The sequence below is a fragment of the Chelonoidis abingdonii genome, chromosome 9, assembly GCF_003597395.2.
Source record: "Chelonoidis abingdonii isolate Lonesome George chromosome 9, CheloAbing_2.0, whole genome shotgun sequence".
Lineage (NCBI taxonomy): Eukaryota > Metazoa > Chordata > Testudines > Testudinidae > Chelonoidis > Chelonoidis abingdonii.
The window spans coordinates 12,955,892-12,973,886 of record NC_133777.1 but is presented as its reverse complement, the minus strand read 5'-3'; the positions used below and the strand labels follow the sequence as shown (position 1 = coordinate 12,973,886).

General features: G+C 40.3%; 1 protein-coding gene across 2 annotated transcripts in view; it reads left to right on the top strand.

Moving 5' to 3' along the window:
• Window positions 1-14,884, top strand: part of DNAAF5 (dynein axonemal assembly factor 5) — a 43,504-nt gene extending 28,620 nt beyond the window's left edge. For both annotated transcript variants that reach the window (XM_032771000.2, XM_075069217.1), the window contains exons 9-13: window positions 202-349; window positions 5,140-5,290; window positions 7,888-8,044; window positions 10,509-10,700; window positions 13,542-14,884. In XM_032771000.2, the coding sequence (XP_032626891.1) occupies window positions 202-349; window positions 5,140-5,290; window positions 7,888-8,044; window positions 10,509-10,700; window positions 13,542-13,672 (779 nt within the window). In that variant the 3' untranslated portion in view covers window positions 13,673-14,884. The remainder of the gene's footprint in view (window positions 1-201; window positions 350-5,139; window positions 5,291-7,887; window positions 8,045-10,508; window positions 10,701-13,541) is intronic.
• Window positions 14,885-17,995: the final 3,111 nt, after the last annotated feature.

The window sequence follows — 17,995 nt, the reverse complement described above, 5'->3', positions numbered from 1 at the left end:
TGTTCCAATGTTGGACTCTTGGCCCATCAAGCCCTTTTGGCTGCACAGGACAAATGGCGAACTGTTGCTACAGCCGACTGTTCGGCTAAGTGTTGAAGAAGAAAAGAAGTAGTTGACCTTACAGATTTTACTGGATTTAAATGTAAGATTAAAATAAATATATAATACAACTCAATCAAGATTTAAATATTTATATTCTAGGTCCTATAATAGGTGAAGCCCTTCAAGATTTCATTCTCATCCTTAAGACATGTCTTCAGCCAACCAAAGACCCACCAATGCGCTTAAAGCTTTTCACTATTTTATCACAGTTGCTCCAGAAAGCAAATGAGACCATCAACTCTCAGGGGTAGGTACAGCTCTGATTTCACACATATCGCCTGAACAGTACAATATTATTCAAAAACCAAGTTCATGGTAGTTATTTAACTCCTGTGGCTGTGGCTGCATTAGTGTCTCGGGAGAACTCTCATCATGTACTACAGGTCTCTGACATTTTTACTGTCATATTTATCTAACCCTGCTCAGGAGTGTTTGGCATGACACAGAAGTAAAAAACTCTGGCTGGGCAATGATGGAGGATTTGGTTTTGTTGTTGTTGTTGCTAAAAACAAAAACCTACTGTAGAAAGGCTATGGTTGCTGTGAGAGCTGAGATGAGAATTTTAGGAATGAAACAGTGTCTTGCTGGCTGTTACAAGCAAGAACTGAAGATTTACTTATCATTGGAAAATTTAACAATTAAAAAAACAGAAAACTATGTCCTCCACTTTATTTTAAAAAGCTACATTCTAGCATGGTGTTTAAAAATGCATTGAACTTTATACTCAGTAAGGACTTATGACTGCATTTAATGACTAATGTTGAAAGTATCCAATTGCTTAACCTTTTCTTTACTGTTTTCACCATTAAAGTATTACAAATATGTTACAGGCCCACATCCTCCGATGGAATCTACTAAATGGGGAATCCTGATGTTTATGGGCATTCCCGGATCCCATTGTAGGATCAGCGCCAGCGTGGTTAAGACGACATTTGATAATACCCTCCTTTTTTTAACTGAAAGATTTTACGCCATGTTTCTAAACATCTCTGTCTACATTGTATATTCAGACCACTCTGGGGCCTGCACTGCAACACTTAATCATATGAATAATCCTATGAAGTCTGTATGATTATGTATATGAATAAGGACTTCTTCTCCCATGAGTGATTACAGGATCAGGCCCAAGAGTTGTAAGTCTTTTTCCACTAAAAATAAGGGAGGTCAGAAGCAATTTGGAAAGTATTTGCATTGATCTGAGATTTAACCATTTGCTGTAAGCTGATGCACTATATCCCTGACCTGTAATTTAGAATGCAAGGTCTTTGGAGCCAGTACCATATCTTCCATTTGTTTTATATTGTCTTTAGCTCTGTCATGATGCTTAATAAGTAACTAATAAAATATTTGTTAGACTAAACTCTGAATGCCCAGCACCCCATGTGATGGGGAACACTCACTGCCAATGCCATCTACTGGTTGGGCAGAGGCGTGGCGGAATGTTTCTTCCCTTTCTCACCACTGCTGTATCCTGCAGAGGTCTGTCCTCAGTGACTCAGCCCTCTGCCCAGGTCATATTTGCAAGTCCAGCTCTTTCAGGGTATAAATAAAAAGTTCAATAATGAGAAGGTCTTCAGGATCAAGTAGGAGGTTCAGGGCTTCCCTCTTGGGTTAGGGTCTTGTGGTCCAGACCCTTGTATCTTCAGAGTCTTCCATCAATTAGGATCCCTGCCAAAGGTTAGGCTTTAGTAGTTGAGCTTCTTTAGGTGTTGGTAGGGGAGCCGGGGCCCCATCTCCACCAGGCTCTGATCCCGGGTAGGTAGGTAATGGTTGGCAGCTAAACCCTGCACCTTGGGGTGCTATGTAGCTGCCTCCCTATATCACTTCCTACCAGAGAGTCTTTTGCCTGGTGGGAAGTCCCTTCCCTGGGGTCATCTTTCACCCAACCCCACCAATTCCTTTGGACCCTCAGATTTTTGGGTCTCTGAGATCAGGGTAATCCCTCCTTTATGACTTCCCTAAAATATCTCCAGTCTCTGTTTAGGATTACTGGGTATGCCAGGTTAGATGCTAGTGCTACAAAGAAGTTTCCCCACTGATACTGCACTTTTGAAATGGTCGTACATCACGGTGCACACACTGGAGGAAGACAGCTTCTCCTGGGATACCCTGACTGTCCATCAATTATTCTTTAAGCAACGTCTGGCTGCATTCTGACTCACCTGGCCCTTACACATCCACCCGGTTAATTTGTACAGACTAGAGACTACCATTTTTAGCAAGGCCTCATTTTTTGCCCAGTTTTCGGCTGTCTGGACTTGCCCATAGTCACACGCTGTAAAGAGCAACAGAGAGTCCTCTGGCACCTTTAAGACTAACAGATGTATTGGAGCATAAGCTTTCCTGGGTGAATACCCACTCTGTAAAGGGGCAGTCATAGCAGGGATGACCCTATTTCCCAAAGGCAGAAGTGTTCCTTAAAGTGGAGGTCATAGCCTGTTCGTCACTTAGGGAAAGTCTCACTCGCTCACTCGTGCTCTTTCTCTCCATCCCCCTCAGAAGTCCTCCTCTGTAGGTCCAAATATTCTCTGGGTTTCTGTTCCAGGTTGAACCTAGGACCAGCAGACTTGCTATGACCTTCGGCCGTTGGTAACATTCAGAGGCATAGTTCCAGTTAGGCCAGCCTCCTTGTCTGGCACATGCTTCAGAGTGCTCTGGGCCCAGTATATCTACTACCTGGTATCTTGGAAGGGGGTCTGTCTGCAGCCATGTAATTGTCCATCAAGCTTAGGGACTCGGCCAGTGTCTCTGGCCAATGACAGACCAAGAAGTCTCTTCCCCCTTACCGGGACGATCAGGATAAACTGCTCTACTGCAACTTTCTCAGCCACCTGCACCCCAGTTCACGTCTTATGATGTAGTTAGCGCCAGCAATGTTTCTTGAGTTTCTGGCCCACCACCTCAGGTGGATACTCAGGTGGAAATTACAATGATATGCTGCTGCCCTCTCATATGGAAATGACTCATATTTTGTGAAAATTGCTTTGGGTATATCATATTAATATTGTTTCTAAAATAAATTGTAAATAATTCAATGTAATAGTGAATTGAATTTGCTAATTACAGTTGTGGAACAGAAAATGGAGAAAAAGTATAAATCTAGAAGTAAAAGTATTAGAATAATTGACATCTAAAGAAAATGAGGGTAGAGTATAACTATTTGCATATGTAAAATGGAAATAATGATTGTTTTACTCTGTTATAGTGCTTTGAGATCTACTGATGATAACTGGTATGTAAGAGCTAGGTGGTGTTATTATTGTGGATATCAGGGCCTCAGGAGGTCATCTAGTCCAACCTCCTGCTCAAAGCAGGACCAATCTTCAACTAAATCCCCACATGGCCCCATCAAGGATTGAACTCACAACTCTGGGTTTAGTAGTCCAATGCTCAAACCACTGAGCTATCCCTCCCCCAATAAATCATGTTAGTTTTATAAACAAGTGAAGACGAAGTCTCAAATTAGTGAATGCTATCAACCGAGAGGAAAAGAATCTCATTGTATGGAGATAGATCATATTCAGAAGTTGGCCTGTACATATACGATTATGAGATTTCAGCATTGTATAAAGTACATTCTTACTGGTATACATATAGTAATGAAAATGCATAAATACACAGTATCATTGTGGAAGTAACCAGAGAGATTCCAATGTTTGAACTACTACCTCATCCTAGAAAATGGGGTGTTCACTTTCTTTTAGTCATATGATAGCATTCATTATGTGAAAGTAATTTGCTTTCTTCTTCTTACACACTTTAATTGTTCAGATTGACAAGTTCCTATGTACCTTAATAGCAGCTTTTGTGTGGCCATCTCATTTTGTCTAAAAGTCTTACAATATTAGCCCTGATTTGCTTCACTGAAACCAAATACAAGGCATTTTTTGAAGAAATGATTCTTCACAGATAGCATGCTATTATAGTAAGTAGGAAAGGCTGCTGGAATCTATCTTTATGTTTTGACAGATTTTCTTTAACTGTTTAAAGAAGGCCTTACCAAAAACACTAAAGTAGCTAAGGGTCACTTAGCACAGACCACCTTAGAGCTAAAAGGAAATTTGAAGTAATAATGGTCCACACTCAGGGCTTTCTTAGTAACCTGTTGTATAGAAAATGACAATTTATCTTTTGAAAAAAAGGTTAATAAATACATTAAAATGTGTAAATTGTAGAAACTGTAAATTATTTTGTCAGATATTTATTTGATTTTATAGGTTATGTTTCTTGTTTATTGCTGATTCTTAAGTGCCACCTGCTGGGCAAGAAGCAGAAATGAGAACATAACCTTGTATGTCTCTAATTGTGATTTGCTATTATAAACTGAAACAGTTAAAATTCCCACACCTGTTGTTTTTTTAATCATATAGAAGATATAGATTTCCAATTTGTATGTACAGAGAACTAAAGAATCAACGTGCTAGAGAATTAATGCCTGGCACACTAGCCAATCAGATGATTTAAATCATATCTCCATATTCTATTCAGGCTATACCTACCTGATAAGGCCCTTCCTATCCATCTAGTAAGGACTGGCAGTAATAGTTACATTCCTGTGGCAGAAGGTCACTAGCAGTCCCTGTTGGACTGATACATGGTCACTAAGGAAATCTTTATCCCTTTTTTTTTTAATGTTTGAGGATTAGTGCTTGTCACTGACATCTGCATGCTGTGTACCTCCAATCCATGTTATATCTTTATAGGAGCCACGTACTTCATCCTGAAGCCAAAGGGATCTTTGGGGAGGTCAGCAGCGGGGCTGGTGTCCAAAATCTATACACTTTTTATACTCAATTTAAAATGAGGATTGTTTAGCTGGAATTAGTTATTTGTTTGGAGTCCAGATATTTAGCTGAAAAAAGACAAGCAATTAAATTATATTAATAGATATAATAATCAGATTGGATACATATGTTTAATTTTTTTATGCTATGTTCTTCCTATACTGAAAACTCTCCATTTCAGCCTTTGAATCTCTTTACCGCTTTCTCATGAACCTTTATTTGCCTTTTTTTTTTTTTTTTTGTTGGGCTTTAGGCAGTTTCTTAGCTACCTTGAGATCCTGATAAAAGACATATTGGCTCCTAATCTGCAGTGGCATGCTGGAAGAACAGCAGCTGCCATCCGCACTACAGCTGTATCATGCCTTTGGGCTCTTATTTACAGTGAAATGCTTTCACCAAAAGAGGTAAACTCCTCCTTCTCCAACAAATGTACTTTAAAACCTAGGCAGGAAAACACAAGACAGACATAATAAACACAAACTTACCCTTTACAAAATTAATCCTTTTACAAATGTAATGTGTTAAGATGTTTGCAATATTATTGTAGCCGTGTTGGTCCCAGGATGTGACTAAGAGATAATATGGATAGGTGAGGTAATATCTTTTATCGGACCAACTTCTGTTTGTAGAAGGGCAAGCTTTTGAGCTTTACAGAGCTCTTCTCAATTCAGGGGAAGGTAACTAGAGTGTCACAGCTAAATATAAGGGTGACAGATTGGTAAGCATAAGGGGTACACATTCATTGTAGGAGACCACTTAAAATTAAGTGGGCTGTTAACACCTCTACAGACTTAGGGCAAAGGAAGGTAGTAGGCAATAGGGTATTTTACAAATTGTTGTAATGAGCCATAAAACCAGTGTCTATCTTAAGTCCATGATTTTTAGTGTCCAGCAGAGTTATTAATTTAAGTTCCCAGGCTTATCTTTTGAAGGTGTTGTGCAGGTTTTCTTTGAGAACGAGGACTGAGGGGTCAAATATGGAGTGATCACTTTGTGAAAAGTATTCATCCCCGGGTGATACGATGTTTTGGTCTCTTATAATTTTCCTAAGTGAGTTCATCTGAGAGCATAGTGATTTTTTGTTTTCACCCACGTAGTTGTTTTGGGACATTTGATGCACTGGATGAAGTACACCACATGTTATGATAGGCATGGATTGGACCCATGAATTTTGAAAGCTGTGTTGTGGGGGGTATTGATCTTTGTAGAGTGGAGGTATGGCTGCAGATTTTTTTTCTGTTATTCAGGCAGGGTCTGGTGTCACTTTGACTTTTTGTGTCCTGGTCTGTGGGGAGCTTGTTTCTGATGCTGAACATGGTGATGTTGGGGGATTGGAGGTTTGGGAAAGGTTTATTTCAGGAGGTGAACCCCATCAAGTAGGAGTTGTAATTGTTTTGACTCTGTATGGCTTCCAGTGTGGGGTAACCAAGAAATGTATTGTCTCTAGGCAGTCATTCAGTTACCACAGAGTATGCTGCAAAGGATAGACATCTTAACTCACTTAAAACCGCCTTCACCAAAAAAGGACAGTTTCTGCCAGAGAAGTAGTTCATATCATGAAACGGGCCACCCAAATACCCCCAAGAGAACCTGCTTCAATACAGAAACCTCCCTCTAACCTCACATCCCTAGCTGTCACCCCACACTGGAACCCATATGGGTTATCATTGAACAATTACAACCTATACTTGATGAGCACAACATTTTGAAAGAAATCTTTACTGATCCCCCTTCCGGCCTTCAGACAACCCCAAACCTCACCAAGCTCATCATCAGAAGTAAGCTCCCCACAGACCAGGACACAAGAAGTTAAAGAGACACCAGACCTTGACTGAACAACAGATGAAAAATCTGCAGACATATCTCCACCACTACAATGATCAATACCCTCCACAGTACACCTTTCGAGATTCTGGGGTCTTACCCATGCCTATCAAAATGCGTGATGTACCTCATCCAGGGCATCAAACCTCCCAGTAACAACTATGCGTGTGAAACCAAACAATCACTATACTCGTGAATGAACGCACATAGAGTATTTTTGTCTTTTATTATTTTTCTATCACCTGTGGATGAATACTGAGAAAAGGGAGCAGGTTTAGGCGAAACTTCATCTAGGTCTAAGTGGCATCTTTGAATCATATTGTTTTTTCTTATACAGTTCACTCTAAGATGAGGATGGTTATGGTGCAGGTCACATTGCGAATACTATGGGCCACAATTAATGTACTGATCTCATTAACATCACTTCCTCATTCTGTTTAACATTTAATTAACTGTAAAGAATTGCTTTTTAAAATAAAGAAACAAGTGACTTTAATGCTATTAAAACTACCTAATTTGAGGGGAGAGGTGTCGGTGATAGGCCCTGATTCAGCAGAATGCTTGAGCACAGACTTAACTACATGATAAGCCCTCCCACTGACTTCAAAGGGACTACTTACATGCCTAAATTAAGCACATGCTTAAGTGTTTTGCTGCATCAAGACCATTGTACCTTGCTACAGTAATATGCAGCAAAGAATATACATATTATAAAAGAAAAAAATATGAAATTTAACTGCAAGCATGCTGTATTACAAAGGCCTTTATTTAAATTTTCCATTTAGATCATGAGCATTATCAACTAGTGTACAAAAATAATCATCATCTCCAAAATATGGAAGTCGTACCAAAATAGTTCTAAAAATACACGAAAGTAAGTTAAACATATGCCTTTGCCCCTTACACAAGATTCAACTGCATGTTTCCCTGAAAGTGCTCATCAAATGATTGGTCTGCTAGTCTAGTTTCATTCTCCATGCTGAATGAAATGCAAAAAATAAAACAGCACGAATTAAGTATTATTATAAATATTAGCTGGCAATTGGCTTTTTTAAAATGATTTTAAAGCAGATAGCATCTTTGACAGATCTTCTGATAGTTAAAATAACTCATTAGTACACGGATTGCAAGTGACTGAGAAGCTACTATTTTAATATGACTTTTTTATTTATTGTAGATTTTTAAACTAGAAGATGTACTGATGCCTCAGGTAATCGCCACATTGGATGAAGATTCTAAAATGACTCGGTTAATGGCTTGTCGTATTGTCAGTGTTATTTTAAACATCTGTGGGAAGGAGTTTGATCTAGATAAACTCAATAAAATTTATCCTGGTACGATTTTTTTTAAATGCTGTAAATATTCTCAGAATTTAAAATAATATGTTAATTCTTCCTTATAGAGGAGATGTCAGCAACTCAATAGCTAACATTGCATTTGCTTTTTCATCTAAATCAGAGTTTTAGTGTCTTTGAGCGTGAAAAATATGTGAGTGGTGCATTAGGCAGGTCACAGGCTGACCCTAAGACTTTTTTTCACAATCTGTCTAGCCCTTCTGCAGTTTCTATCACTGTGTCCTCTAGCCTTGAACCTGTGTGCCAGGCCATATGAGGCCTAGGCATGGCTTAAGTGAAATTTAAATAGTGCATAGACTTTGTGCTGGTTCTCTACATAGAGACGTGTTACCCTGAGTGAATAAATTGCTTTCTCCAGCTATTCATTCCTTCACTGTCCTGTACACATGCACTAGCTAAAGGAAGGCCATTTCTACATTCTTTGATCTGGGATTTTATCAGGGTTCATGGGTAATATTTTTCCTCTAATTTCATAAACATACAAACTTTGGGAAGAGGCTGTACGGTTTTGTGCATTTGGCAGCATTTTTATTTGACAAGGTACATTCTAATATCCTGATCCTGCCAACACTTGCACATGTGCTTAACTTTATCAGTTTTAAATAGTTTCACTTGGGGTCACTGGGTGTACTTATGGTGTGTAAAGAGAAGAACATGCATAACATTTTTGCAGAATCAAAGCCTAATGTATCATAGTGCTATTGTGTGTTTGCCCACTAGATGGAACCTTACTCTAGAGTATCCTCTCCTCTCAAGACTTGCTTGTACCTCACCTGCATCATTCCCAACTTAGATGGCATCAGATAGTGCGCATTTTAACTAGGGGTGCCAGGCATCCAGTTTTCCACTGGAATGCCTGATCAAAAAGGGGCCGTGCTGGCTCCAGTCAACACTGTTAACCAGGCCACTAAAAGTCTGGTCAGTGGGGCTAAAGGCAGGCTCCCGAACACCAGCACCGCAGCTCCCATCAGCCGGGACCCAAGGCCAGTGGGAGCTGCGGGGATGATATCCAGAGCCTCCAGTCCCTCCGCCTAGGAGCTGGACCTGCTGGCTGCTCCCAGGAGCTGCCTGAGGTAAGCACTGCCTGACCAGAGCCCGTACCCCGAACCCTCTGCCCCAGGTCATTACCCCCTCTCACATGCAAAACCCCTCCCAGAGCCAGCACCCCACACGCCCTCCAGTACTTCAACCTTCTGTCCCAGCCCTGAGTCCCCTCCCACACCCTGATCCCCTCATTTGTGGCCCCACCCTGGAGCCTGCACCCCAAGCCAGAGCCCTCACCCCCTCCTGCACCCCAACCCTTCGCCCCACCCTGTTGAATGAGGGTGGGAGAGAGTGAGAGAAGGAGGGAGGGGGACTGGAGTGAGCAGGGGTGGAGCTTGAGAGATGGGACGGGTGGGGGCGGGGCAAAGGGGTTCGGTTTTGTGCGATTAGAAAGTTGGCAACCCAAATTTTAACTGTAGTCCAGGCAGAACAGAAATACATTATGCAAACAGTAGCTATGTTCTGCGTCTTGCCAGTACTGTTCAAAATCATGCTGACAGCACACCATGAGGTAATGCTATAAATAGACTCCACTTCAAAGAGTAATGGTAGTACTGTTCTATACAGACAAATGTGTAGATGTACATGCAAAAAAAAGCCAGGAGGAATGGATAATGTGCATTTGTATTTGCACTTTTTTTTTTTAAAAAGGACTCTACCACTCCATACAGTCGAATAGCTTTGTCTTTCTTAGGATTTTCTATAGCACCCCTCATCATAGTAGCTAAGTGGTCCTCAGCATAATCTGCTGGGGAGTGGGTATCAGGAATGGTGATTTTAAATATCTTTTTCCCAAGTAGGGTGCCATAGTCATTAATATGTTGCCACATAGCACAGCAGGAAACCAGCAACTCATTTTATAGGCATAAATATACAGTACTATCACTGAACAATTATCAGCAGATTTCCTCTTCACATCCTACTGGACTGCATGAACGCAGTACCTCAATCCTGTACACTTTTAATAGTCTCAAACTCGTAGTAATTTAATATACAATATTAGCTCAAATAACAATAATTGACCGAAATATTTTGCTGAAACTCGTGTTGATGCTTCAAGTTCTAATTAAATTCCCATCTGCATTTTTGTAATGCATGAGTATAAATTCATAATATCTTTATGGAAATTTGCTTTTAAATAAAAATCAGCTAAATCAGTAGCAATCAAATAATGATATACTGCATGATTTTAAGGTACAGTGTATTTGATGTATTCCAGGAACTCAAAGAAGGGTAACAGAAGAAACATTATAAACTATAGCTTTTAACAATCGTGAAGTACATTTGTATTTTGCAGTGTCTCGCAATATAAAAGAAGAAACAATCATTTGAAGACTTGTCTTTATTTCTCACATCTGTCCAGTGTTACTTGTTCAATTACGTATATGCTTCTTTTTAGAACTCTTAAAGCGGCTGGATGATGCTGCACACGATGTACGACTAGCAGCTGCTCAAGCCTTAACTAACTGGTTTAAATGTATAAGAAATGATGATGAAAAAAATGTACTTAAAAGTAACATTGAGTTTCTTTACCGAGAACTGTTGATTCATCTGGATGACCCTGACCAAAACATCCAACGGGCAGTCTTAGGTAAGTCATCTAATGAGCTATAGTTTAATGAGCAATTTAGATTGAATATTCAGTGTTGGATACAAATAGGTGGGTGGGTCTATTTGTCCCCTCTGGAAACTAGATAGCTTCTTCTCATCCCAAAGCATCTTTACAGACACAGGAAGCACTAGTGACACTATTCATTCCTGTCCACTACTTGTTCCTCCATTTAGCCCACTCTGGTCATACCCCTGCATACGATGTTCCACTGTCTAGTCAGTGGTTGACCTTTAGGTCAGACTGACCTTGATTGTGTTGCATTATTTTCTTTGGCACCATATCTTCAGTTTGTCTTCTACGGTGTCAGCACCATCATAATCTTTTCAATTGTAGCCAGTCCCATACCCTGCTTTTACACCCTACTCTCCATCTAACTTCTTCCTTTATTTTAAAAATCATTCCACTTTTACACCTACCATCTTCCAAACAACTCTCATTTCTACTGCCTCCAGCCTTCTGATGTCTGTTTCATTTAATGCAGCTGCTTCATTAGAGTAATACTGTTAGTATACTGGTTTGATAAATTTCCGCTTTGTTACGAACATGATGTTTTTATCAATCCATAATTTCGTCAACTTCTGTGCAGCATTTATAGCTAAAGCACATCTCTTTTTAACCTCATCCTTGATAGAACCAACGGCATTGATCAAGCTTCCTAGATACACACATGATTTTACTTGTTCTACAGCTTCACTGCTGCTGTATTTCACCATTTTGTCTATTGTCCCTTTTCAAGATGCAACCACTTAATCTCCTTGGCATTAATTGTAAGTCCAAGTCGACTACACCAATTTTCCAAGGTAAGAAAGAGTATCATCATTAACTCAAAGGTGTCTGCCAGTTGTACAATGTCATCTGCATCAGCTAAAGAGCTTAACTCTAGATCAGTAGTTCTCAAAGCCGGTCCGCCGCTTGTTCAGGGGAAAGCCCCTGACGGAACGGGACGCTTTGTTTACCTGCCGCGTTTGCAGGTTCGGCCAATCACGGCTCCCACTGGCCGCGGTTCACCGCTCCAGGCCAATGGGGGATGTGGGAAGGGCAGTCAGCATATCCCTCAGCCCACGCCACTTCCCGCAGCCCCCATTGATCTGGAGCAGCGAACCACGGCCAGTGGGAGCTGCAATCAGCCGAACCTGCGGATGCAGCAGATAAACCAGCCCGCCAGGGGCTTTCACCTGAACAAGCAGCGGACTGGCTTTGAGAACCACTGCTCTAGATCACCCAATATCACATCCTCAAACTTATCTAACATTCTTAATTCCTAGTTTAAGAACTTGATGAAAAGTGATAGTGATTCCATTCCCCCATATCTTACACCAAACTTCAGCTTGAACCAGCTGCTTAATTTTTCACCAATTCTTACAGCACTAGAGGAGATTTCACATGTAACTTTTATAATTGAAATTATCCTATCTGGGACTCCATATGGTTTTACTACTGTCCATGGTGCTTTTTTCCAAACCAAATCAAATGCCTGCTTGAGGTCTATGCAAACAGCAAACATCATTAGTTCCCATTCTTGCTTTTTTTCCATCAACTGTTGGAGCATGAATATCTGATCCATTGAACTTTGTCCTGGTCTGAAGCCACACTGTTCCTCACCTACTACTTCCTCTAAAACTGGCCTTAATCTGTTAATTACTTTCCTCGTGATTTTTCCACACCACTGATAATCTTATACCTCTGTAAGTATTCAGACTGGGGGGATCTCCTTTCTTTGGGATTGGTACAACTAGTGTCTTTAGCCAGTCATCCAGTATCTCCTCTTGTTCCCATACCTTCTGGTATATTTTTCTGAATCTTGTGATCGCACTTGTCCCACTGGCTTTTTTCGCAGCTCAGCTGTTATACTGTCTGTTCCTTCAGCTTTCCCATTTTTTTAACTGCTTCCCTGCTCTTTCTAGTCCTTCTGATGGTGGCTCAATACTGATATCCATTCTCCCTTGTAAGCTGCCCTGTTCATCTAGCTGGTATAGAATGCTTGTATCTGGATGAACTACAGGGTTCAGCATTTTGTCAAAATGCTCCTTCTGTACTTCCAGCACATCTTCAGCATTTTTTGTCAGTTCAGCACTAGCCTTGTTTACTGCTCACATCATGGGCCTGATTGTTTCCATACAACTTAACATTCTTGTATATCACTTTCATATCTTGTTTTGTTGACAACTCCTCTAGTTGTTGAGCCTCTTCTTTCCAGAACTTTCGCTCGTCCGATCTTTGTGATTTCTTCTCCATTTTGCACAATTCTTTGACTTCTTCTGCTTTCCCAACAGTTGTGCCTTGTTTACACTTTTCCTGTAATGGTTGCTTATCCAGGTTTCCCTTGTTTGCTTACATCTTCCAATAACTCGATAGATTAGGGAAATATTATGGGGTATTCACTACTAAGTCATTGCCTCAGATCTGTCAGAAGTTAGTCGTCACTGCAATATACTACCATATGATAGCTGTTTTGTGGTCTGCGTGAAATGAATTGGTACTTTCAGTCATTTTCAAGCAGATGGTTATCAACATTGCAAATACTAATATCAGCAAAGGGGCTGTCCATAATTTACATCATGTATTGGGAGGGGTCCTTAATTTTCCATGTTTGTTTCAGTGTTAAAAGGAGTGGGAGTGGGTCTTGAAAATCACCAGAAAATGTGTTATGTAATTTTTGGACAGCCCAAAAGAGTACAGGGATTAAATTAGCATGAAGCCTGAATATTAGTTTCTCACCTCTAAATGTTGTCCTTCCAGGTCAGGTTTCAGGCACTTTGAAGCATATGTAGAGAAGGACAGATCTTTTGATTATTATGAATGTATGTTCTTGTTTTACAGAAGTTTTAAAAGAAGGAAGTGTTTTATATCCAGAATTACTGGTGAAAGAAATAGAAGCAGTTGAACATAAGCATCGAACTCCAGTGTACTGTAATCAGCTACTACAGCACATTCAGTCAACTGGGGAGTAGAATGTCTGAGTCAGGAGTGGCAACATGGTCTATAAAGAGCCTTGTTTGAACTTTATATGAACTAGAATTGTCTCATTTTCAACTCTACAATAAAATAAGTTGAGCAATAGATGTGTGGCTCCTTTGCAAATAGTGTCTTCTTTAAAAGTGAAATCAACACACTGACATCTTGCATTGCAATTTCAACAGGACTGTGCATACTTACAATTAGTAATACAAAACAGAATGTTTTAATTTAATTAATTCCTTATTGAAAGTATTTGGGTTGGGGCAAGAATGCTCTTTGTGAATTTATCTGACAATATTTATTGTTGAGAAAGCGAACTTATTTTACAAACTAGCCTCTGTATAATGTACCCTCAGGCCTAAAGTTGTATTAGCGAAGCTCATGTAAGCATCAGTCTTGCAAGCTGCTGAGTGCCTCCAGCTCTCGGAATTGCTCAACACCTCGCTCAGCATCAAGCCCTGCCATAGCTACCCAGGCACAATTTAAATTGTATCAAGCAACAGAATTTTATACCATTTTGTGTACTGATGTGCTTAAAGTACTGTATTAATTAAAAAGCAGAGCAACTGACCCAGAAAACACTGCAGAGTGGCGAGCTTATTTCTGAGAGCAGCTCTATTCAAATTAAAGGTATATTAGTCCCATAAGCATTTGCAGAATGGGACCCTTAGTTTCCAACGTTCCTCCATTGTAACTAGCATCACGTTTTGCCATTCTTAAAATAAAACTATTAACCCAGAGGGAAAAAAGTTTGTTTTTCCACAGTACTTGTAAATTGACTGAATCTCTTTGTACTATGTTTACTTCTTGCAGTATATAAAATGAGCTTATACTATTCTGAGCACGTGTCTTTTTAAAAATGCTTCGTATTGTCACTGTATTACACTGTCTGAATAGAAAAGAATTTAATGAGAATATACTTGGAAATATATGATAAGGAATTAAGGATTTCACGTCATTAAAAACAATGCTCTTTTGTTACAAAAATATACTTAGATCAATAGCATATTTATTTTTGTACTCATTAATTACATGGCATCTGTATTTTTTATTGTTGACACTGTAGTGCCTTAAACGAACAAGAATTTGGTCTTTTGGTATTGTGTTGAATCTGATTTTAGGTAACCAATTTGATTTTTTTTTTAAAGATTTTTTTAGTGTATACAATATGGTTGAGCTGTATAATTAAAAACTATATTTACAGTATCTTTGTGAATTATTATGGAGTGGTGTTCGTTTTCCATGGAAGAAGATTAACATACAGTGCAAGACCATGGTGGCTTTGGTTTCTAAAAACGTTCCTGTTATTGACTGAAGATTTTTCTGACATCATTAGGCTCATCTCGCAAAGTGGTTTGGCTTACACACTCCACGTTATTTTCTTGGCCTGGAGGAGAAGTGCCTTTTTATTTTTATTGTTTTGGGGTGGGTAGGTAGGAAGGAGGAGCCAGTGTGGAAATTACTAAGATAAATAATTAAAACAGCTTGTGAGGGGCTTTTCCCATGATTAATGTAGGCAAGTAAGGGTGTGGTCTAAAGTCCGTTGAAGACGGTGGGAATTTCTTTGAATCAGGCCTGTACCATGGAGGCAGTATAAGGCTGCGAGAAAGCCCCAGAGGGGAACAGACGGTTCTCTTGTTCCTTATCCTCCCAACCTAGTGAAGAAACTGTGTCTGGACACTCCCAGACCAGGAAGCAGGTGGAACTGGGAAACTGACTATCTTGCTTCTAAGAGATTTTGTTCTCCCCCTGAAGCCTAGTTGAAGCAAACAGCTTTTGTTAATTACAGGGGGGTTGGATCAGACCGAATTGAGCGGTAGACCAGATTCCCTGTACTATGGGCCAAGGCAGAAATATCTTTGTGCAAAGGTTCCTATGTCTTAAATTGGCAGGGTGCAGTTTTACCGTGTTTTAGTTTCCCCCACCCCCTTGCACATTACCTGCCGCTACGGCCTAGGCCACGCTGTGCAGAGCTGTTATCATATGTGTACATAGCAATGTTTTCAAAGTATCTTAAACATCTCAGTATAAACTGATTTACTGCTGAATCCAGATTGAGCTGCTGAAAATGTTGTGCTGAGCTAGAGGTGGAGGAGGAGTATGGATGTCAAGTAGAAAACTGGAAATTAATGCAGAGACATGAGTCTGAGAAGCAGTGTAATAAACCAGCTCTCTGCCATGCTTTTCTGGCCAACTCCTGGCTTGGGGGCAGAGAGTGGGCATGCCACAGGCATGATCTGAGTGAACTGTATTCTGGCACTCATCACCTAGTGCAACAGCCCTTAGTGGGCCATAAACGAGTTGTCATAATGTACAGCAGCCTTGAGGTTCTATTGTATGCTGGGGATCAAAATGGCTATTGGCAGCCCTCATGGATCAGAGAAGCACAAAAGTGTACAGCTGAGAATCTGGACCACTCTGACAGATACATGAGGTTTCTTTAGCAAAGATTTTGTAGCTGATTATGCCAATAAAGTATTTTAATTGCATTGAAAAATAAAGGAAAACTACAGTGTAATTTTCACTAATTTTGTTGACTGGTAAGAGCACAAGCCTTAGAAATAATCATTTGCATTGACATTCTACCACCATCAGTGTCTGTTTGGTTTAGTTATTAAGAACTTCATTAAATGTGCTGTGAAGATAGATTTTTTTTTTCTGGCAGACAGTAATCTCATCTACCATTTTAAACTAGCAAAATCAGGTCATAAACAAAAACAAGGTCTATTATCAAACATCTAAATGAAATTTCTTATTCCTAACTTTCGCATTCTCTTGTATGTACGTGCACACTGAGCAGGTAGATGTATGACCTGCATCTACAAAAAGACAATTTGCATATGAAAATAGGATAGCCCCCCGCCCCTTACCTGTAGTAAGTGCCTCCCGGCTGGAGCCTACACCTCGCACACCTCCTGCACCCCAATCCCCTGCCCCAGGTCAGAATCCACTCCTGCACAAAACTCCCAGAGCCCTCACCCTCTCCAGCACCCCAACACTGCCCCAGCCTGGAGCCCCCTCCTACACCCAAACTCCCTCCCAGAATCTAACAAAAGGGACTGAAGAATCCACTAGCTGCTTCCCTTCCCCATCTCTCGCCATAAAAAGAATTGATATTTTAGTTACTCCTCTTCTGACATGGGATTATTCTAATCCTAAACCATATGCACTCTCAAGCAGAAATCTCTTCTAAACTGACGTTCCACTTTCCATCCACTAGAGTTCCCTCTGCAGAAGCCAAAATGTAGTTTCTCCCTCTTCTTCAGGAACCTGCCTTCGAAACTAAACAATTGAGCCAACTATTCTTAATAGGTTCTTATACCATGCTCATCGCTATAGTATTTGAGCTCCTCTTGGAGGAGGACTGGTGGTGATTCGCTGTGATTTTTCCTGATGCCAACACCAACTCTTGTTCTAGGAATACTTTTGCCCAGCTCTATTATTCTTATTTACATAGTGTTGTAAGCATACATTTGTGTTATATAAAAAGTAAAATGGGTCAAATGAAGTCCTGCACTGAAAAGCTTAGATTCTAAAAGAATTAGCTTATTACAAACACAGAGCAGTGAGTGGTGAGGCATTGTGGAACAGGAGGGGGATCAGATGCTATTTGAAGGTGGAAAGGGAGGTGTGATTTACGTGGGATGGCATATTTCACATGGTTGTGAAATAGTTATACAACTATTCTACTAAAGCATATGTCACTTGTGTACCATACTGAAACTTCAGAAGCCAAGGAAATGTATCAAAGAACTACTAGCAAACATTAGTCTCCTGCAGTGTAAGCCAAGTTCTGTTCCCTAGGCATCAGCCCAGACCCAAATTCTAACTCTAAAGTTTTCTTAAAGACCTGCCAGATAATGCAACCACATTGCAACTTCTGTGCCAAAGACACAACTTCTTAAGAACGCATCTACAATGGCAAAGTTCAGACTTCTTTATCTCCACCAGTGGCAGCAACCATGTAGATAGTGTAGATATTGAGCTGGTATTCTTATCACTGTGTCATTTAAATAAAGGGTATTTTGAGACCTGGCTTCATTTGAGATGCTGGGTTAGGAGGAGAGAGAGAGATGTCCCTTCTTTGATGGAAGTGAAGTATAGTCAAAGTTTCTCCAGGATGTCGAAAGCTTGGTGTCCAAAGTAGCCACTTTGTAAGCTCAAGTGTCAGCCTGATCACCCATCTTGAGTACTTTGGGAAAGGTTTGCTGCACATACAAATGTCAAGTGTTTCTTTAGCAAGGCTTCCACAGGAGACCCTTTTTGCAAGCTTACAGAGCTAAGCCCCTGACTCTATCTAGTTTCTGGACTTATTC